Here is a 23279-nt window from a genome sequence, read left to right as displayed (position 1 = left end):
AGTGGCACACAGAACTAATCAGATCCTTCGCACACAAATAATGTGCCCCAAAGAGCCCCTATCTGCGGGCGAAATGTCATCAGTGGTCTACCAAATTAACTGCAATGATTGTCCATGTAATTATGTCGGGGAGACCACAAAGCGCCTCTGGACAAGGCTCCATGAGCATGAACTGGCCATCAAATGTCAAGAAAAAGGATCCCAGGTGTGGGCTCACACCACACCACACTTTCAACTTCACAGAGGCCAGAGTCATTGCTCATGACTCAACAAAGGTCAGCCGCTTGTTAAAAGAGGCTTGGTTATCCAACCACTATTCCGTGAACTGGCACACTGAGCTATTTCCAGCTTACCAGATGCTACGCCGGTATGAATCATCATGCAGGATGACTGAAGGGATGAACCAATGACCACCTCCCCCCCACACACACAAGGGAATAGAGGATTGTAATCTGTCATCAATGGATGCATTGGTACAGAAGAGTTAATGAGAAGGCAGACTAAGCCTATGGACACCAGGAGAGTACATTTGACCAATGGGGATAGCGATGCCAGCACCAGAGAGGAACGACCGGCTGAGATGGCAGCAGCGCATACAGAAATGTCAGACGAGCAGTGAGATGACTGCACAGGGCAGGACAAACACTCCCGGCAGGCGGGGCGAGCGGAGGGAGGCAGAGCGCCAAAACTCAAACAGACGTCAGGGAGTCCGACGGAAATAAAAACGATGCAATTGATTATGGGAGGGTGGTGGCCAGACCCATAACACGCTCGTTGGCTAAACTGCTGGCTTCACAGAGACTATAAGAACTTGTTTCCCAAATCTGGCTTACACTCTGATGATGTCAGCAGGCGCTGACGAAAGCTCAGTTTTAATAAATTTTTAGTCTTGGTGATCCTTGTTTCTAGTTTTAAATATATATAATATAATATTCCATCTGATAGGCTGAATCACGACTCTTGACTCCAACTCTAATCTTCTTTTGCCAGGTCACTTTCCAAATCAGTAAGTTTGGCATGCCAGGTTGTATTTTTGTGAGTGTTGTTGGGGACAAAAAAGACAAATTAAGTAAAGTATCAGTTTTTTGTCTCCTACGTTTTGATGATTTTTCTGACAGTTCTGACAGAACTAATTTTATTAGTTCTTTTTTATCCTCAAATTTGTTTTGAGGTCCTGGAGGATAAAGCATCTTTTTGTCTTCTTTATTATAGTGAGGTATTACAGGGTTTTTTTTGGTATTAAATTGTAGTTACCTTCATTTGTAGCTTTTCTATTTAAGTCACTTTCATTTATGTTCTGTTGTCTGATTTGTCTGTTCATTCTTTGTTGTCATTTTTTGAATGTTTAGTTGTAGGTTTAAGAAATAAGTTCGTTTATATTGTCAAATGTATTTCTAATCTCATCATAGTTTGAAACAATTATCATTTGGATCTGTCGCAGCATTGTCTATATTTTCTCCTGGTATTTCTCCTCTGCTTGCAAATTTCCCACCAGCTTCCCCACTGAAAAGAGGGGTCACATGATGGGGGGGGAGAGAGAGAGACTTTTTGTGATGGCCAGAAGTGCTTTAACTTTGAATAGTCATTAAACAATCAGTTATAAATTGAGGACTACTTGTACTCCCCTATTCATGAGGAGCAGTATTATTTGAGCTTTCTTTCGATTTTAATGTCATCTGCCAACCTATGTCTAGATCCATTTCCCTAACCAAGCCACAGTACTGATTCAAAGCTACTACCAAAACAAAACAAAAAAACAACAGGAAAATAAATCTTTATACCTGAAACACTGACTGGTTTTGCAGAAGCCCCTTGAACTGTCATGGCTTGCATGGGACCTGGATTCTGGTACATTGCTTTGGAGGTACGTGAGATGGCACCAAACCTTGACACTGTAGGCCTATCTCCAAAGGGAATAAGATCATCATCACCAGTCTCTGCTGCTCTCCTTTGTAAATCCAACCGTTGATCTCGCATTCCCTTGCTGTCCACATTCTGGAGTGACAGATTAAATGATCAGAATTACAAGCAAACTTCTCCTTTTTAGCCAACGTATTTCTCAGATGTTTCCATTTCACAAGTATGGTGGGAAGGGGCCTGATTGGAGAGACTTGCACAACAGTAATGTTTCAAATTTGTAAGCAAATAATATTAACAGCATTCAGACTATTCTTTACAGGCTAAATATTTAGTAGTGTAATATGCAAATCAAGCAAAGGCCTTTGGAGGTTTAAGTACAATAAAAAATTGCTTTATCCATGGGACATTATTCCCTTCTCTCGAAAAACACTGTATTACCAGGCCTTTATGGACTTTGAGGAAAATTTATAATGTATAACTTTATATGAGTGGAACAGAGCTGGAGAAAAAATTATCCATACTTCAAGCTTTCAAAGTTCTCTCCTCAATTTTACTTTATATATATGAAATTATAAACAGGGATGGGGAAGAGATAAATTCTAACTCAGTACGGACAGACAATTAGGAGAGAGAAAGTCTGGAACAAGCAGTCAGTGGCGAAGCCAGTAGGAAGTTGAAAGTCACAGTCATTTGAGCTCCTTGCTTAACAACCCACACAATTCTTGTTTAACAATGGCAACTGGGACTGCCAGAACTACAATCACCAAAGGGTGCAATCATGTGGCCTTTGGACTTATGACCATGTCCTTGAATGACTTGAGTTTCCAGTCCCAATTAGCGTTGTTAAATGAGAACTATCTGTACCGTGTTAGCACGGGTCCTTAAACTTGTCAGCTGTTGCCATTATCAGCTACAAATGTCTGGAGAATGTCTGTTGGAAACCTTTGTATAATCTGGTCATCTGGCAACTTACCAATTACCAAGAGTACCTTGCTGGGTTTTTTTTCAGCATGCTTACCACCATCTCCACAAGACCCACTGCCACAATGTCTTTGGGTTTTGCGTCTTTGGTTCCAATGTAGGAGCCAATAGTGTCACACGACCAGGGAGAGTATTGGCTGTAATCATTTCCTTTGTATTTCCCTGCTACCTTCAGGTCTTCATCCAAGTACTGCACATAAAAACAAAGCCCACTGATGTCAGTGAAAGCAAGCAAGCAAGAATGATGCGGTCATTTGGAATTACCTCGTCTAGACTAACTGCAGGTAAGAACATTTATTAAACACGTAATTTGAGACAACCTATGAGGTTTGGAATTTCTCAAACTTTTAAAACTAGTTTCTAATCCCTGGGCTCGTGTACTCTATTTTTCTTCACCCAGAGGAGGAAAGCAGCAGGACAGACTTACCAGAACAACCTGCAACCTTCCTTCCCAGCTTTCCCATTAACTGTGGTTGTGGGAAGCTGGCAGGGAAGGTCATAAGTGGCGATCATATGACTGTGGCTCACTGCAATGTCATAATCATGAGTCAGGCATCAAAATGCCCAGATCGCAATTATGTGATTATGGGACGTTGTGATGGCTGCAACTTCTTGGACAGCTGGTAATTCCCCCTTGTTCAGCACCTTTGTAACTTTGAATGAGGGGTTGTAACCCAAGGACTACTTACAATCTGTAATTCTAGAGTACTGTGACCTTCAAAATGATCTACACCACCCTACATTACCCTGGAGTCCTATTTGAAGAAGAAGAGGTTAGGGTTAAACCTGTGGGTTGGCTTTATTAAATATACTGAGCCAACAGATCTTTGTAAATTTAGTAACTTGTGGCTCTTTAGTAGCAACGACTTCAGCCCAATGTTTTTTCTCTTGATCCATCCCACATATCAGTTTGCTAGTATTCTGATCTATTCTCTATGCACACTGCTTTAATTTGTTGATATTTTGGGGCTGCCTAGATGAACTGCTTGCTTTAGGTAATGCCAAAACATTGTCTTGTAGGAGTTGCTAGCGCAATCCAGAATACATCTTATCTCAATGACTGGGTGAGCTATCCTGGCCCTGAAGAAGCCCTCTTCTCTCCAAAAAGTAAACTGCACTGCCATATTTCATGATTGAGATTAAGCCTTTTTGTTAGAATGTACTCTCCTTATTTCTACACTATCTTTCTGAGTGTGAACTGATGAGTCCAAAGTCTTTGGCAGTTGGATTTGAAGCCCTTACCCACCTTGTGAACATTGATAATTCTTTTTCTGAGGTCTACAGAAATCTGTTTTGAATGGGACACGATTCATTTCCACAACCATTGATCATGAAATGCAGACTGATGCTGCCTGCTAACAATATTTTAACGGGAAGAGCCCCTCAAACTCAGCATCTGATGATCATCTCAGTGACTGGAACACCCGATTCACCTTATACCTTAAGTTACACCTTGGTTAACGTAGACTTCACATACATTTTCCAATAAACACAGTGAATTCTACTCATTATGTCTAAAGGATTATGGATTCTTCTAAAAGCTTCACCAAATTTTCTTGGCACTATATATATTTAAGCTTAATAAGCATGAATTCATCATTAAGGGTATTCTAAGAATGCTAACTGTGATATTAAAATGCAAATCAATTTATATCTTTTTTTGAAATGCGTTTTTCTGGATATTTTGTTGTGGTGGTTATTCTGTCTCTCACTGTTAAAATAAACTTACCATTAAAATTATAGACTGATCGTCAGTGAGCAAATGTACAAAACCAGCAGGGGATCAAATAATTTTTCTCTCACTGTAGGACTAGACCACCCTTTTTCTTTTACATGACATGATGGGACTTAGATCGTGGAAGAATATTCTTCAAACCGATCATTTACATTTTCCTTTTTAGGACAAATTTCTCATATTTTTTTCCAACCACAGTGTACACGTGCCATATTCTGTACTAAATTGTTTTAGGCATATGCTTACCTCATCCGTGTGTAAAGAATGAGGCAGGGTTGGTGATGATGCAAATGGTGGCGGGGAGATGACCTTCCTTTCTTCCAGTTGAGCCATAATCTCCTTTCGCCTTCGATGCAATTCATCTAGACTAGGGTGTGGCTGAGGGGGAGCCCGACTATAAGGTTCCTGGAAAAGAAATGAAAGAAAGAAAAAAAACGCAGACATAAAGATTCATGTATTCTACAAATGAACTTTTAAAGTCTACAACCCCAAAGTTATAAGGTACTCTAGCAAAGCAGCAAAATTATTTCAATACAAGTTTCTTAGATTCATTAATGTCTGTTGAGTAATTATCAATTTCGTAAGGCAAAAGGACAAAACTATTCTGCTCAATAACATTTTGAAGAAAATTAGGAATGCTACCTTACATTTCCACAAAATTAATGTTAAGATTTAAACATCACATTTTATAACTAAGTTATTCATTTTGAAATATAAACATAGCAAATTAACCACCTTTTTGTGACTGAAGAAATGGAAAACTACTACAATCCAAATGATACATTTCCAGGCCTGGAATCTGATAATCTGTTAAAAGTTATTATGCTAAATGTATTAATGTGCCTTCTAATGAGTGATAGTGGTTTTCCATGAACCTCAGACTAGAGTCTTCACCTGATTATACTTACTGAACAAACCAAAGGTCACCAAAGCCACATATATGGTATAAGAAGCTATCTTGTTTCATTAACACTGTTATACAATCAGAAAGCATAAATATGAGCAATCTAAAATAGGTATTTATAGTCTGCTCAGTGTGGCTTTGAGGAAGGTAGGAGACAACAGCAATTAGCAGTTCATTGTCTGCAGACATTAGAACACAGTAACCTCGGCTTAAATTTAGCTCTCCATCTACTGGCTATCCAGATATTTAAAACCCACACTGGCCTCTCAGATATCCAGTCAGTTTGCCTCTCTAAACTCCGGAATGTACCAAAACAACATATGCCAACCACTCTATAGTTGTCCTTATTCATTACTACACATCAGAAATACTATCTATCTGCCTGGTTTGTGTATCTGTAAGTGGATGACTTCAGCAAAGATTTGTAAAAAAATCCTCTAAAACAGGGGTGTCAAACTACTGGCCCGCGAGCCGGTTTCATCATACCGAAGCCACGCCCACCCCATTGCTGGCAATACAATAACAGTTGTGATATGTCGCGACACCTCACGTGACGTGGCAAGTTTGACACCCGTGGTCTAAAAGAACAAAAAATAGAAGTATTTCCTTAGGCTATTCCTTAGGTCAGGGGTCTCCAACTTTGGGTGGCCCTACTCATGTGAGCAGCGGGCACTGGTGCTTGCAGCTCCACTTGTGCGAGTGGCAGGTACCAGCGGGCGAGTGTGCATTCGCCACTCACACAAATGAAGCTATGTGCATGCATGTACCTTCCCCTCATACAAAACCATCCCCTTTCCCCCCACACCAGGCCGCCAACCCAGAAAGGTTGGGGAACGCTGCCGTAGGTCATTACAGAATAATTTCTGCCATTAGTGCAAACTGGAATTCTGTTTTGGAATTTGAGAGAAGAAATACAATTCTGTCCCATTTCTTCTTTTACAACAATCATAGGTTTTCAATTCCTTGAACCTCCCTCATTCCTTTCAGAAGCAAAATTAATTATAAAAAACAAAGATAAATTTAAATTTGCATTTATGAAACGTGCACAACTTGGCTTTTCTTGCAATATTTGTATTTTGATAAGATTTTAAAATCTAAACTCAGAATATACATTGCCCTGAGTTAGGCTTGCTTGGCTAATTTAGGGGCCTTAATGAAGCCGTCTACCTGCAAAATGGGACAGCAGTCTGTCAGGTCCACCATTACTGGCTTGCGCCTTGCTGGTGTCCTGCCATTAAGAATGGGGGAGGGAAGGGGTCTATTGGGTGCTATCGCTGTAACTTCAAACATGGGGAATAGGGAGGGGGGAGTGACAATAGAAGAAGATCAGATCTCCACTAAACCAGCTTGTACCAGGATCTTCAAGGCCGTTTGCCCTGAGAATGGAATGTTACCAGTTTGGCACCTCAGAGTTTCTCAAAACACATTATGGCCATCGCATTGGCTGGTCAGGGGACTGGTCATGGGGGGAGTGAGTGGGAAATGAAAAGAATAGCTTTCTATTTTGCAGGGGAACACCAGATTCTGCCTGAATTTGCTGCAATCAGTTTCGTTCAGTAAAACTTCCTCTGCTTCAACCAAATGGAGTCTTACTTTCCTGAGAGAGTAGACTGGGGCAGGCCTGACACATGCAATTACTGCAAGAATTAAAACTATACATGACAGATTACTATTCCCATAATCATAAAATTAAAAAATATATCATACTCTATGATATGAAGGTCTAATCTGATTCAGATGTGGTCCAACCGGATAGTAGCCCTCCACTTGTTGATATCTGTCTCTTGTTTCAGGTACATATGGAGATACAGCAGGTGGAGAAATTTCAATCGGAACAGGACTTCCTCGGATAATATCTTCCCGCTGGTATGGCTGAGCAGCAGGATATACACGTCTGCTGTCATAATGGGGAGGATATACAGGTTGACTCATTGGAGGGTATTGCTGTGGCTGTGCGCTGTATTGTGAGTTCATGATGCGATCTTGGAGATAGGGTGCATAATGTTGTTCTACAAAAGGAGGACCTGGTTCAGGAACAGATGATGGAGGTCGGACAAATCGAGACATACACTGTAGTGATTGAGCTGGAGGATAATATACACCTAAATATATGAAACAAGATTCAGAACAATTTTTAGTGAATTGTTTTAGCTACTTCCGGGTTTGTATGAAACAAAATATTTTTCCCCCTGAAGACATACATTCATTTTTGTAAACTACATCTGTCATAAAAGATCTGTGGAAACATCATATTCTGATAGAAATTAATCGATATTTATTATTCAATCACAAAAAAGAAACCAAAATAATGTTTTATTTCAAGACCAAACTTCATTTAGATGGAATTTACCTGCTTGATAGGGTGGAGGCTCAAATGGGGGAGCTGCTCCTCGAGGATCTGGATAGAAGACATCCGTTTGCTGAGCTGGATACAACTGGGAGCCTCGAGGAACTATTTGGAGCTGCTTGCCTACTGAAATGGGCGGCAGGTCTGTAGGTCCTCGGGGGGGCACTGGGTGAGAGCTCTTGGAAACAGGTTCCAGCCTAGATGAAACAAAAACAATGTTGCAGCAATTACAACTTAGTATAGATATTATTTTGTCGTTGCTGTGTGCTCCCATTTATTTGTGGGAAACGTAGAAGGATTTCTCTCCCAGATATTGCTAATGGAGACTGAAACAGAATGTGCTGCAGAAACCTGACCAGGAAGATGGACTGCATTTCAAATACTGTAAGGATTCCTACTCAAAGTGTTGGCAAATATTCAATTCACAGAAACAAAACAAACGGTAGAACATTTCAACTATACTACATAGAGCTGAAGTCGACACTTACCAATATGAACCTAGAAAATATTAAGTGTAATCAATGTCCATCTAGACCAGGGGTCCCCAACCTGTGGGCCACAACCCGGTAGTGGGTTGTGGCCTCCTGCCACCGGGCATGTGTGCGCACACCCCCTCACTTGTGCTAGCACTGCAGCTGTGGGGTGTAAAAATGGGCCACCGCCACAGTGCCTCAGCCACAAAAACAGGCTGCCACCGCAGCGCCTCAGCCGTGAAAATGGGTTGCTGCTGCTGCGACTCGGAGTGTGAAAATGGGCCGCTACACTGCAAGACACAAAAACGGCCGCCTCCGCATCGCACAAAAACAAGGTGCTGCGCTATGCAAGAACAGGGCAGGGCTAGTGAGTATTATGCTGGCACTATTAAGGTTGTTGGTCAAACTGGGAAGTTTAAAAAAGTATTTTGAAGGAAAACAAATGCAAATTATTTTCACATTATTGCCAGGAGATGAACAACAACAGGAATCAAATTCAAGTTTAAGAAGTTTTTATATGTTGAATACATATAGGCTGTGGGCTGCGGGAATGGCAGGCGAATGCATGCATGCATGATCCATTTGCATGAGCAGCAGTTGCACAAGCACTCTGCTTGCACAAATGGTGCAGCGCATGTGTGCATTTGCCATCCGCTCGTGTGAAATGAGCTCCTCCCCCACCGGTCTGCAAATCTGGAAAGCTTGGGGAACTCTGCCCTAGGCTTTGATTCTCAAAAAAATGACTTACAGACGGAAAACGCTGTATATATCAAGTTATATACAAGTTGCCATGAGAAATCAATACAGAAGTATCTACTCTGAGTACATACAATTTTGGCATGTGGAAGCACATGTGGATTACTCTTTTGCAAGCTAATTTATATTGTCAAATTCTAAGAGATAAACAATATAGAAGCCTACAAATCAGGAGGTGATCCAGGGGCACTGCTACTATGGTGGTCCATCTTCCCAGGTTTCATGACTGAGTCATAACTGGAGTCGGTCCCACGAGAGATAAGTTGTGTCACTGCACTGCCCGGTGAAACAATCCCATTTGGCAAGGTAGAAGGTTTTCTATTGGGTAAGTCCACTGTTGCTTCATCTGAGATAATAGCTGCTGCTGGCAGGCCCACTTCATTTAGCTGACCTAAGGAGGCACTCAAAGGTCTTCGAGGAACTAGACGTTTGTTCATCTTGCGAAATCTTCAAGAAAAAATATGGCAATCAATGAACAAAAAAAAGCAGAACTGTTATAGTTGCAACAGGATACATTTTAACTCAGGCCTAATATTTACAAATATTATAAATACATGCAGATTTCACACAGCCAGATAATACAGGTAGTCTCGAATTACAATGGTAATTGGGATTGGAATTTCTATTGCTATACAATGTGGTTGTAAAACATGGCATCACATGACTGCATCACTTAGCAACAGCAACCCCAGCACTCCATGTTCCCATGATTAATTGAATTTCACCAGTTGTTAGCTATACTATGCATAGAATGGCCCAAAGCATACATTCTGGTGAGAGAGAAGTTCCATGAGGATGGGATCCAACACGAGTACGAAAACTTGGAAGACTAAACCTCTGGCTTCGGTGACCGACCCTGATTGGATCCTGCAACATTATCTTGGAATACGTATATCTGCCTTCATTTGTGAAATAAATTCACCTTTAATAATATTTTAATAATTAAAATAGAAATTCAATTAAATATTTTTTATAATTTCTTCTAAGAGTACAGCCATAGTAATACTTACCTATTCTTGTATCTAAAGGTCAACTTTAAAAAGTTACTTTTTTTGCTTATAATACCAGCAATTCCTAATTAGAATTTTTAAAAATCGCTAAGGGTGATGTATCCAGATGAATATATTATTAATAAAAAGCTACTGTGTGACTTATAAACTGCTGTTTCCCAGTTTTTGTTTGAAAGATCAAAGGTTTTACTATTCTGATCCCCTAAGGATGACTCAAATTGAACTGAATGCTTCCCACTTTGAGCCCATATATATTTTAATGTAGAAGTAGAACAAAGACATGGAACTTACTTTTCTAGTTCTTCCTGTGAGTGTGCAAATGTGCAGCTGGCCCCACGGGGGCATTCTCTTCTCTGCTTCATATCTCGACACATATATGTCTTGTACTTGCTGTGCTGAGGTGGCTAAATTAGATAAAAGAACACAAAAGATTATTTGGAAAATAATTCTCCAAAATAAACGGGGGAAAAAAATCTCAAGAAAAAATACAGAAAGATATCTTTGTTAAAAAGGGCACGAATGACTGAGTGAATAGGATTTATGACTGAAATTGTCATCAAAATCATACTATATAAATAAAGTACCAGTTCTGTTCATATAAACATGCACAAGATCATCCTTTATGTACTGATACAACAGATAATTTAAAAAGAAAACTTAATCATATCACTTAATAGCGTGAATATTTTAGAAGGATGTAATAATATAGTTGCCTAACGTCACAGAAAACTAAGTAGTTGACAAGATCTTGGCTTTAAAGAATGTCTAAAATCTATTATCCCTTGTGCCAATTTGCTATCTTACACACAATGGGAAAGAATAAACTGTTTTAGTTCAGAAATGAACTCGTCTCGAACCCTTCCTGGTGGTGGACCGGCAGTGGTCGTGGTGGAAAGGGGATGGTGTCGTGCATATGCATACCGCTTTCACAAATGCAGCTTTCTGTGCGAACACACACTGTACTCGTCCACCACTTCCACAGCCCAGTTCTGAACAGGCTGTAGCCCGGTACCAGATGGCAGACCCGGGGTTGGGGACCCCTGCCCTATACTATACCTGTTGCTGATCAGCTCCTTTTTTGCTGTGATTCTGAATGTAATCAACCAATCCATGTACCACAGTCCGTACAGCAACTAATCCATTCTCAAGCTGTTCCCATGTGGGTGGTGGGGCATCTACAATGTTTAGAAGAAGAAAAAAAACAAAACTGAATTTTTCCCAGCAATGGGAAATTTTATGGAAAAGGCTTTTTTTATCAAATGGAAAATATAATTTACAAGGAAGTAATAATACATAAGAATTAAGATTTTATTTTGAAAAGCAAATTAATTTTATTTCATGACAAGAGCAGGATCCTCTGGCCATTTATTTACTTCTTTCTTCTTCAAAATACGTACTGTTTTATCTTAGAATGTTTTTGTTATATTACTGCACTGGACTTTTCTGGCAAGAATACAATACAATACAGAAATAAAACAATAAAATAAATATATAATAAAATAACATGACCTTTGAAAATATCATGAGATTTTTACTTTTCTAAAATTATGTTTATGCGATTTTTGAGGATAGAGTATCATCTTCAGGGAATGGAAATTTTATGTAAAATAGAATGTGCAGTCACCACTAACTTTTGATTTATACACAGATCTACAAAACATACAGGAACAATTTGGAACTGCTGGTCAAAAAAATATAGTTTCATAAAACTGATGAAACTGGCTCTAGTCCACAGAAGCTTCTGTCATCCATCCATCCGTCCATCCGTCCATCCATCCATCCATCCATCCATCTATCTATCTATCTCATCCATCCATCCATCCATCCATCCATCCATCCATCCATCCATCCTTCCAAATATACCTGGACTGGGATCAATATTTGCAAGAAGTTCAAGATGGGGTCGAAGCCGGGTCAAATTAGCTGGATCACCAGTCCTCTGGAGAGCAATTGTTAATTCCTGAACACTCTGTGCAAAAGAGGCTGGGGTCTGCAACTTAACACATTCACATACTAATGATTAGAAATGCTTTCTGTCCACATGGATACCCCAATTAAACCCCATTGGAAAATACATGTTAGCATTACCTTAATTATTTGTATATATATTGACCAAAAGACTATTAGAGCTTATTTTGGGGGGATGTCTGTTTGCAGCCACCTGCCCACTCTGTCCCACCATCTGGTTGCTCGCAGTCACAACAGGGCAGGAGAGTGCATGTTGCACCAGTGCTGCCACCATGAAGTGAGGCGAGGCAGGTGGTGGTGGAGCTGGCTATGTGCCCTGCACCCACCTACCTCAGGCCCCTGCAGCCAGGCCACTTCCTGCTCGACGAACTGCCCCGCCCATTCAATGACCTGGCTGCTCTCCCGTTTCTTCCCTTTCACTCCCCACCTGAGCCAGACTGCCATGCTATGGACAATGGGCAGGGGAAGCTCGGTTGCCTTACCCAACCCGCCTCCCCTGTTTCAGATCCAGGGGCAAGTGATGGCAAAAGGCCTCCACCACCACCATGCATCAGCCGCATCTGCCGCTGGAGAGGCAGACAGCCCTGCCCTGCCCTGCAGATCACATGTCCGGTAGGCATTTCCACTACAGGTAGTCTGCAACCTACGACCACAATTGATTTCAAAATTTCCATTGCTAAGCAAGAAGTTAAGTGAGTTTTGCCCCATTTTACATTTTTCTTGCCAAGCTGTTAAATGAATCACTGCAGTTGTTAAGTTAGTAACATGGTTGTTTAATGAATCTGGCATCCCCAATGACTTAGCTTGACACAAAGTTGCAAAAGGTGATCACATGACCCTGGGTCACTGCAACTGTCATAAACACGTCAGTTGTCAAATGCAGGAATTTTGATCATGTGACCATGGGCGTGCTGCCATAGTTGTCAAGTGTGAAAAAGAGAAGTCACTTTTTTCAGTGCCATTAACTTCAGTCACTAAATGAATGGTTGTAAGTCAAGGACTACCTATACAAAGTTGGAATGAAAAAGATTGGAATGTGGTGCATTTCACATATAAATATGAATTTCTCTTTACAATTTTTATACAGTTTTTAAAATTGATTGAGAAACAAAAGGATAATGATTTAAAGAGATACTACCTTGTCAATAATGGACTGCATGTGGGATTTGTGAGACTGGTCTCCATACAGCAATGAAGACCACTGATCTGGAGCTATCCGCAAACCAGCCTCCATAGCAATTTGTACAATTTGGGAATCATGTTCACGTCTCAGAGCTTCATATGTTCTGAATTCCTCCTTCAGTTGCATTAGGGAGGAATCCTCATCACGTTTAGTCACCTGGTGGAGGCAAAACTATTAAAGTAAGATAAAGTAATAACCCCAAAGAGTAAGTGTGCCTAATTAAGTTCTCTCTTGCAAATGATAATTCTGTGGAACTTTTTACATCATGCCATTATATCACACAATTTATAAATGGGTATAACCACAAGATAAAGAAGATCCACAAGCACTTAAGTTCTTTTGTACCTTGAAACAGGAGGCTCTGTAAAGAAGCTGGACAACATGCCCAATGCTGGTTTTAGAAGCCTGAGGAAATCGTGGCTCCAACCTCTGTACCACAAAGAGAACCAAAACTTTTCGAGATAAAGCAGATCCATCTTCTAAAGCTAAAAGAACTAACTTCAGAGCTTCCTCCTGCATCGCTGGAAAATCAAAAGAGGGCCATCACAGGATTAATATAGGATTTTCTTAAAGTTATTACAAATTTTACAAAATTAGCAACTATATTAGGAGTTATAGAAATCTCCAAGTTACATCAGGATTGTGGTAGAAAATATGTCCTTCCCCTAGAGAATAATTTACTTGCATTAGTAGGAACTAGACAATATTCTGGTTACTAGTTTGCTTATGACATGGTTTTAAAAACAGGAATGATCAAGTGCACAGACAAACCTACAAAAGAAGTAAACACTAAAAACCCCAAGTATATTCTTTATTGCAAATAGTTTAACACAGGATTAATTATGCCATTGAATATTTCAGTCCAATACATATTGCAATATTTAATACAGGTAGTCCTCGACTTACAACCATTCATTTTATGACTGTTCAGTCACAATGGCACTGAAAAAAATGACTTATGACCAATTCTCACAGTTGCAGCATCCCCACAGTCACGTGATCAAACTTTGGGTGCTTGGCAACTGGCATGTATTTATGATGGTTGCATCATCCTGGGATCTTGAGATTTTGTCATTTGCAACCTTCCTAGGGAGCTTCTGACAAACAAAATCAATGAGGGAAGCCAGATTCGCTTAACAACTGCACGATTCACTTAACAATTACAGTGATCACTTAACAACTATGGCAAAAAAGTAATAAAACGTGGCACAAATGACTTAAAAACTGCCTTGCTTAGCAGTGGAGTATTGGGATCAACTGTGGTTGTAAGTTGAGGACTCTCTGTAATGAATGAATAAATCAGTGTAAGCAGTTGATTGTGTTGCTCCTTGCAACTAAGAAATAAGCCTTGAGTGCTACTGTACTTTGTGTCCCTTAAGGCAGAATTACTGGAGGGGCATTCTGAAACTGAAGTTCACATGTCTGAAGGATACCCAGGCTAGGGAAGGCTACTAGGAGAGCTTTGGGTAACAACTAATTCCAAAAGTTGGTGCTGAATTGTCATGCTGAATTTTTACAATTAAAAGCAGTGGAAAATTATTAAATATTACTTTATATTTTTCCTGAAGTCTGAACTTTGTTAGTTTATATTTGGGAGACTTTTTCCTGCATTACTTTATCTGGTACTGCTGAAGCCTATGCTGAAACTTTAAACAATTTAATAAAACACCATTCTACTGTATAGCTGAACATTTAGTAAGACTTTCGTAACACCTGTCAAAACTGTGCAATGTAAAGTAGAAATAAACTACACTACCATTAAAAAGAAATTGGATTTTTAATGCTTTAAATTCTTCATATATAGGAAATATGTAAAGCATTCTGCTCATATCAGAGCTGATCTCACTGACAGAAAACCATTTTCCCTGATACATACCTGGTCCAAGGAACTGACAGCCTCTAGCCCTCACTGCAGCCCAAAGGTTTGAAGATAATTGCTGAGGATTCTGATGCTGAAGAATAAGCTCAGTAACAGTTCTTTCACCCAGAGATCGTGCTGCACGCATAGCTCGGATCCGTCCTTCTTCTTCCACCAGCTGGCAATGGACTAATGTCACAAGCTTCCTTTGCATGGGCCGACTAAGCACACTCTGAGTTGTGCTGTTCAATCCTACACCTTTATAAAGAGAAAAAAAGTTGTTATTTCTGAATTTCTTGAGGGCAATGCAAAAGTTGCATACAATCTATCTGGGGCTAATAGTATCAAATAGTATGCAAGGGTTAAAAATTTTATGGTATTTAGATCTGCTGAGAAAAACATTTTATCTGTACATTATTCTTCACAATTTCTTCAAGGTACAATTTCGTCTGCCTTGAAATTTTGTTCATGTTCAAATTAACTGCTGTGAAACAATAACACCATTTGCTCCAGTTGGAAGTGAGCTGGTTCCTTTCAGGGCACCAAATGTCATAAATACCACATAATAATACCATAAAAGCTGAAGGAAGGTAGGAAGGGAAGAAAGTATGGTAGGTTTTTGGGGTTTTTTGTTTTACATTTTTTCAAGATTACCTGTTTCAGCACTTGTTTTCTTAATTGGAGATTCTTTACACATGTTGTTATACTAAAACACGGCAAAAGGATGACAAGCATGATTTACCTCTTGCACTGCTGAGCGGTTTAAGGTATAAGGCTAGTTCTTCCACACATTTCCTGGCTTCCTCATAATGTTTAGTATCTTCAGCACCACTGCGTAGAGTTATTGGTTGCTGTTCTGGCATCTGTAGAAAACGTAAGAATATATACAAATATGTTAAGAAATGATTGCTTTTAAGTTTTTATTTCTCCCACCTACGCCTGCAAAACCTGTGTGCAGTTCCTCACTTTTCATTAACTGCCTATTCCTATCTTGAAGAAGACAAAGCAGTTATTTCTACAATAAGAAAAAATTTGTGACTCCATACTATTTTATACACAAATACATTCAAGACAGAACACACTGCTTTCAAAACTACAAAACAAGCTTGCTGGATCCTCAACAGCAGATTGATTAATAGTATACAATTTAAACAAGCTTTTTTCATATGGGTTTCACACTTTAGTTAACATAGTAAAGCTATTACTTGTTTGTCTAGGCACCCTACAATGAAACTTTGGGGCTTTAGGAAATTCTTTCTGTAGCCTGGTGATGATTTATATGTTTGAAAATGTTATGATGGTTTGTTACATTTGTTCATTTCATTATTCACTTTTTCTGTGATTTTTTTTAAAAAACCACTTGCTTATTTGATGAAAAAAATGCCAACTAGTTATAATAAACAAATCCAAAGGAGGAGACCAAGGAAACATTCCCTTACTTGAGCACCCACAAGCTGCAGCAAAGCTGAGTTCACAGGAAGATGTTCTATGTCTGTATTGATAGTGGTCTGGTCGAAAGGACATGCTTTCCGATGGAGCTTGTTCAGGCACATCTTGCAGACGGTGTGGCCACAACCTAGACTGATGGGTTTCCGGATCGTTTCGTCGAATGTTTGTGTGCAAATAGGGCAGGAGAGAAAATCCGTCCATTGTGGAGCTTGTACAGGCATTGCTTCAGGAGTTACTTCACAAGACAAAATCTAAAGCAGATTCCACTGGAATCAAATTTATTTTGAAAAAAAACCTGTTTTTAAATAGTTTCTGTAAGTACAGACAGTCAGCACATAGTGTGAAATATAACCTAAAAAGTAAATAGAAAAAAATAAAATTAGCTGATGTAGATTTTAAGTGAAATATTACTGAAAAATAATTCATCTATTCTATACGTAAGATAGAATTGGTGCACATGGTACAGTGACTTCCATTGCTTTCTCATGATTGATCAAAACTCTTTCTGTGTTCAACAAAGTATTGTGATAACTCACTTAATGTTGCTCAATCTTTTTAATAGAAAACTATCCCATTACCTCTTTTTTTTTTTAGGAAAAGTTATAAAGTTGCCTCCCTGAGTCTTATTAAGCCACAATGAAGTACATGCAAACTACATGCTATGTCAGATAATGGTTTATTTTCTAATAAAATTTTATTTAAAATTTTCTAATTCTAAGATACAACAGCGCTGAACTAAAATATTCATGGTCAGTGCTTGAAGTTGTATCTGTTGCGGTGCCCTTTTGGTCACATTATCAAATTTTGCATTTACGAGCGTGCGGGGTGCCCTTCAACTCCTCACATCCTCTCATTTCCCCTCCTCCCCCGCCCATCTCTGCCCTGTCTCCCTGTACTCTACAACTCCAACTGGCTTTGGCTGACTTCTTGCCCCCAGTGCTGCTGGCCGTGCATGGCCTTCTTCCCGATATCAGATGTGGCTAGTAACTGCTTCTCAAAAGGCAAGGCCTGATTATGTGCCTTGTCAGCAGTAGCAGAAGACTGCAAAGGTTAGCTGTGGATGAGACAGGCAGCAGAGTGCAGTGCAACCTTCTTTAATGACTGCCTCATTTAGTGAGCAATTGCAGTTACGACGGTAATGAAAATTTAACCCTCATTCACAACTTTTGCAGGTCTGTAAATGGAATGGAAAATTGAAGCGAGATCGTAAGCACAGCTGTGGTTCCACCTAGCAACTTCTTTGCTTAACAAATGAGTTGCTGGCTCCAAACAAGAACAACTTGCAATATAATTTATGCAAGTTGCAGAATTCACTTTTTTCAGTGTACAATTTAGTAATAAAATTTCATTTTTAAAGTACATCGACAATACACACAAAGTGATACTTTCATTCTAATAAATAAAGCAATTATGCTGGAACAAAACAAAATTTAAAGGGAATTTCTTAGTCATTAATTAATAAATGACACATTGTCACCCTTTTTATATTTCCAAAACACTCTTTGGAAATTACATCCATGTATTCTTTATTCAGGGACGCGGTGGCTCAGTGGGTTAGGACGCTGAGCTTGTAACAGCGTTCCGTGCGCCTTTGGTGTCTAGTCATGCCGGCCACATGACCACGGAGACGTCCTCGGACAAGCGCTGGCTCTTCGGCTTTGAAACGGAGATGAGCACCGGCCCCTAGAGTCGGAAACAACTAGCATGCATGTGCGGGGGAACCTTTACCTTATTCTTTATTCAATGCTTTGGGTTCTTTAAATTTTTCATTCTTATCTCAATTAACCTCCAATTTTTTGATCTTCACCTCCTTCTACATATATTTACTCTGTTTTCATATATTTATTTTGTGTAAAATATGATCAAACCGTGTCAATATATTTCTTTCATGTTGGTCACTCACTTTTGTATTCAATCTGTGTTCATTTAGTCCATATTCATTCTTGGTCCTATATCTTATTTTACTACACAAACCCTATCCCACTGCACTCTTTTTTTTTCATATTGGGACCAGAATTTCCTGGGTAAATGATGCAGTCGTAAAGCACAATGTCATGTGACTGCATTATTTAGTAACAGCAATTCCGGCAATCCCGGTTACTGTCATAACTCCACATGCAAAGGGTTTTAAGTGGGAAACAGAGGCAGTCCTAGGTTAGGAGTGTCAAATTGCTTTTTATTAGCCATCATATTCCTTAACTTTCTAACTAATGTAATTGTTTCCAGAGATAGTAGTTTCAGTATAAAAAGGTAAAGTTTCCCCCGCACATGCATGCTAGTCGTTTCCGACTCTAGGGGCCGGTGCTCATCTCTGTTTCAAAGCCGAAGAGCCAGCACTTGTCCGAGGACGTCTCCATGGTCATGTGGCTGGCATGACTAGACGCCAAAGGCGCACGGAACGCTGTTACCTTCCCACCGTAGTGGTCCCTATTTTTCTACTTGCATTTTTACGTGCTTTTGAACTGCTAGGTGGGCAGAAGCTGGGACGAGTAACAGGCGCTCACTCTGTTAAGCAGCACTCGGGATTCAACCCGCCAAACTGCCAACATTCTGATCGACAAGCTCAGCGTCCTAACCCACTGAGCCACCGCGTCCATTAAGTTTTAGTATATATAGATCCTAATACTATCCATCTAGCCAAAAGTGATGTATGTGCATATTCAAAAGTTGTACCAATTGGAAGATTAACACCAATTGTTGGCTTATAGTACTTAATAACTAACAATAGGTAAGAGTGATGATGTAGTTCTAGATCTGGAAAAACAAATCTTTCCTTATTAATTGGTAGTTGCATTTTTGGTAAAGATATTCTTAGAATCAAAGAATTCCATGGAAATTTTCTAAACAAAGAATTTATTTTTTTGAAAATATTTTCCAGATATATATACCGGAATTTAACTCGGAATGTAAATTAATCTGCGAATAATATTAATTTTGAGGGGTTCACCTTTTCCCAAAGGTTTAATGACTCTCATTTATCAATATCTGAAGAAGCCTCTCTCTTTTATTTATACTACAGTATGTTATTGAGAAATATCTTTTGGTATATCCATACCTAAATATTTAATGGATATGATTCAAATACAGAATTATTATTACTTAAATGGATAGGTAACCCAATTTTCACCAAATAGCATTAATTCTGATTTGGACTAGACTAGAGCATTCTACTATTTTGCTAATGGCATCTATCTTTTGCATCAACACTGAGATAATAGTGTGAAGTTTAGAAATAAGTTTAGAAATAAACAAACGAATAACATTAAACAAAACCAATCTTGAAGTGAGTTGTGTACTTCTTAGATCTCTCTATGTTATTTAATAACACAAAACAAAGGTTCCACTCAAGATATTAAACAGCAAGAGTGTCTTGTTCCAATGACTAGTGAAAAGTAGGAGAAACCACCCCATTTACACAACACTGCTAAATGCCTGTCCACATTCAGAATATGACATCACATTGTATCCTACACCCTTTTCTCTGTGTACATACAAATGGACACCATCTATAAATCCATTCATTTATCTCAAAATACTGAAACCTTTTTCCTAAGTAAATCCTTAGTTATCACTCTCATTCTTCAGATAAACCAATTGTTTTGTAGACTTATACTGTATATAGCCATCATGTTGCTAACATTTTCCCCCTGGATTACAATCATAGAGAATGTTTGTCCAGCAAAAATCATATGTGGTTCTTTCATTATCATTTTGGTCATTCAAAAATATTAATATAGCTACTAAATGGAGTTAATGAATACTACATAGTCATACTATAGCTAATGTAGCAGATGTGGAGGTCTCACTGCCAACTTTGATAATAAAATATGACATGTTTCTTTTTTTGCAGAGTTCTCCACATAATGCATACAATTAAAAGGAAAGAGAATTTTCATTTCAGGCTGATTAGCAGAACAAACCAAGTAGAAGAAGAAAATAATAGGAAAATGTTATGAATTACTAAAGAAAATGTATTGTAAAAGTACTCCAAATTTAGTTGCTGTATCTATTATTTTCTTTGTTAATTTGTCATAAAAAATGAAATAGAAAAAGTAATTCAATCTATTTATCATAATATTTATATCTTAAGATTGTATGCAAATACACTAGACTATTCCCAAATATACAACATATCATGCAGCATGGCGAATATAATCACTTACATTCTGGCTTTTTAAGGGGTTAAAGTGACTGCTTATCAATGTTTCATGACCAACCTATTTCTATCGAGGAATACATATAAACGATGAGCTAATTCTTCAGGAAAATGTAACCCGATCCATATCAAAATCTCTACTTCAAGTTTCACAAGATTCTGAAGCTTGAGCTTTTTCAGAGCCTTCCGCCAATTTGAGCTGTTGCTGCCATCTTTTATTCCATTTTGGTAATGTTGTATTTACAGTTTTTATACAAGTTTGTCTTATATTTTTATGTGAGCTGCCAAGAGTAATTTTTGTGGCAGCATAACATGTTAAATAAATACGATTTCTGATCAAGAGAACTTAAGTCTCATTTCATCGCTCCTCATCTAGACTCATTATTGAATGACATCATCAATAGTTCCCTCAGAGTAGATCAGGGGTGTCAAACTTTGCAACGTCATGTGATGTGTCGTGACGTATTGCGACTTTTCCTCCATTGCCGGCAATGGGGCGGGCGCGGTTTCGGCATGACGCATCTGACCCGCAGTTTGACACCCCTGCAGCAGTAGATGAATGGTATGAATGAAAGTTATGAATCACCTCCTCCATTAATTGTGTGTATATGTTAAAGAATAGGAACAAATTCAACATCTCTGGGACATACATCAAGTCCTTAACATTTAAGGCTTGTAAGAACCTTTTCCATTTTTTTTACAATCTCTGCTTTGTTTCTCCAGCCCAGTGTAGGATTTCCTCATCCTCTCCAAGGCAATTCCTGTGCTGGGCCACAGTAACAAAGCAGGGATCCCAAAAATTTAAGCTTCATTTTTTGCAGCCTGAAGCATTTCCACTTTCACCTGCCCCACACATGAGAAGGGGAAATTCTTCAGTAGGCCGCAGTAGTCCCTGCCAGCTTCCCCACTGACTTTTTTGGGAACCTGGCAGAGAAGACTGTAAATGGTGATCACATGATCGGAGGGCACTTGACAACCAGCTATGTGTGACCAAGTTGCCAAGCACTCACATCATGATCATGTGACTATGGGGGAGGGAAGGGTGGCACAGTGTTTTATGTTGGCTGGAAATGTTTTACAGACCATAAAGTATCCTTTCCAAGCTGTCATAACTTCAAATAGTTGTTAAGTGACTAGTCGTAAGTTAGCATGTATTGTATATATATAAAAAATCCCAAATAACACACGTGGTTTTTAAATTTACATTACTAGTATTTAGAAGAGTAGGATCATTTAGTTAAGACACAGCAGATAAGGGATGCAAATAATGTAACAATACAGGCAGTCCTCAGGTTATGATGGCAATTGGGAGCAGGACTGCCATTCACTAAATGATGTGGTTGTAAAGCATAATGTCATGTCCCTGTATCACTTAATGACAACAATCCCAACAGTCCCAGTTGCTCTCATAAACTAAGATGTATTGGTCATTAAGTTGGAAGTGGTATAAGTCCCAGATAAGGAATACGCAGGGGAATTCTGCGGAGGGGTGGGAGATGCCAGGGGAGGCTCTTCTGGGAAGGATCTTGCAAGCTGTGCATGAGTTGGGGGAAGGCTTGGGAGGGCGGGGGCTGGTACAGGCTGCATGGGAGCGGAGGCTGGCTGATGTGACGCAGCATGAGCACAGGAAGGCCAAGGACCAATGTGAGTGGAGGAAGGCCAAGGGGACTTACAAGACTGACTTGCAACCTTCCCTTCTGGCTTCCTCATTAACTACTTGTGGAAAGTTGGGAGGAAAGTTTGCAAATGGTGATTATGTGACTCTGGGATGCTGCCATAATCGTTAAGCGCAAACTGGTTGCCAGGCGCACAATTCATGATCATGTGGGCGGACGGGCACTTATTCGACAGCTGGAACTTTGGGGATCGATCGTAAGTACCAGTCATTCAGCACCATCACAACACAAACATTATTTCAATTTTTTCACCATATGCATGATGTCGTTATTGCTTCCCATCACCTTCCATTGCTACTGTTTTCTGAATCTCAGAAGTAGCTATTTTTCCACCACTTCTATATATGGTTCCACATATTTCTCAAGCAATCTGCTTCATTCTAACAACTGGTTATTTTTAAAACAATGTTTCAATTTGTAATTGACTTATCAGGCAATTTCGAAGTTCTACTTTCAAATTTCAGTTATTCCTTTTCCTTATAATTTCACCTCTCCAGTCTTTCTCAGCTCCTCCGGTCTATTTGCTTTTTTCTCCCCACTACCGTCACCCAAAGAAGAAACAAACTCTTTTTTATTTTGTGCTTTGAAAGATGAGAAATAAACAAAAGATGCACATACAGCAGAGAAGGATAAAATACTGAAGAGTACACCTTTCAGGGACAGAAACACTGTCTGTTTATAACCTGTTTTGGAGTCATACTTTGAGATGAACTGAAATACTTTTTAGATATTAAGTCAGACACTGTTGAATCTATAATTTATAAATATTTAAAGTATTAATATCAAATTTTCACACATGACACCTAAAAAACCATTTTGCTTAGCACGTATGAAGCATTCAAATTGTAAATACTTCAAATTCAAAATTGTAGGACTGCAGTAATTTTGTCTAATGGAAGATACAGTGGGAACACTGGAGAAGG

The 23279-nt window shown here is 39.2% G+C and overlaps 2 protein-coding genes across 4 annotated transcripts in view; one reads left to right on the top strand and one right to left on the bottom strand.

Annotated features, from left to right (window-relative positions):
* The window catches only part of ZBTB37 (zinc finger and BTB domain containing 37), a 73440-nt gene extending 66069 nt beyond the window's left edge, over positions 1 to 7371 (top strand). Inside the window, exons 6-8 of the mRNA XM_081322957.1 lie at positions 3017 to 3125; positions 3862 to 3948; positions 7274 to 7371. The gene's annotated coding sequence lies outside the window, so the exon portion shown is untranslated. The remainder of the gene's footprint in view (positions 1 to 3016; positions 3126 to 3861; positions 3949 to 7273) is intronic.
* Positions 1 to 23279, bottom strand: part of RC3H1 (ring finger and CCCH-type domains 1) — a 64327-nt gene that overhangs the window by 17136 nt on the left and 23912 nt on the right. For all 3 annotated transcript variants that reach the window (XR_014025839.1, XM_081322946.1, XM_081322947.1), the window contains exons 2-15: positions 16515 to 16876; positions 15818 to 15938; positions 15094 to 15333; positions 13563 to 13738; positions 13173 to 13373; positions 11930 to 12062; positions 11123 to 11241; positions 10358 to 10470; positions 9222 to 9503; positions 7831 to 8024; positions 7188 to 7582; positions 4823 to 4981; positions 2879 to 3031; positions 1782 to 1995 (exon numbers count right to left, since the gene is read on the bottom strand). Coding sequence is in view for 2 of the 3 variants with exons in the window: in XM_081322946.1 (XP_081179072.1) it covers positions 1782 to 1995; positions 2879 to 3031; positions 4823 to 4981; positions 7188 to 7582; positions 7831 to 8024; positions 9222 to 9503; positions 10358 to 10470; positions 11123 to 11241; positions 11930 to 12062; positions 13173 to 13373; positions 13563 to 13738; positions 15094 to 15333; positions 15818 to 15938; positions 16515 to 16745 (2731 nt within the window). In the remaining variant the exon portion in view is untranslated. The remainder of the gene's footprint in view (positions 1 to 1781; positions 1996 to 2878; positions 3032 to 4822; positions 4982 to 7187; positions 7583 to 7830; positions 8025 to 9221; positions 9504 to 10357; positions 10471 to 11122; positions 11242 to 11929; positions 12063 to 13172; positions 13374 to 13562; positions 13739 to 15093; positions 15334 to 15817; positions 15939 to 16514; positions 16877 to 23279) is intronic.

The sequence above is a fragment of the Vipera berus genome, assembly GCF_964194415.1.
Source record: "Vipera berus genome assembly, chromosome: 3".
NCBI lineage: Eukaryota > Metazoa > Chordata > Lepidosauria > Squamata > Viperidae > Vipera > Vipera berus.
This window is presented reverse-complemented; position numbering and strand designations above follow the sequence as displayed.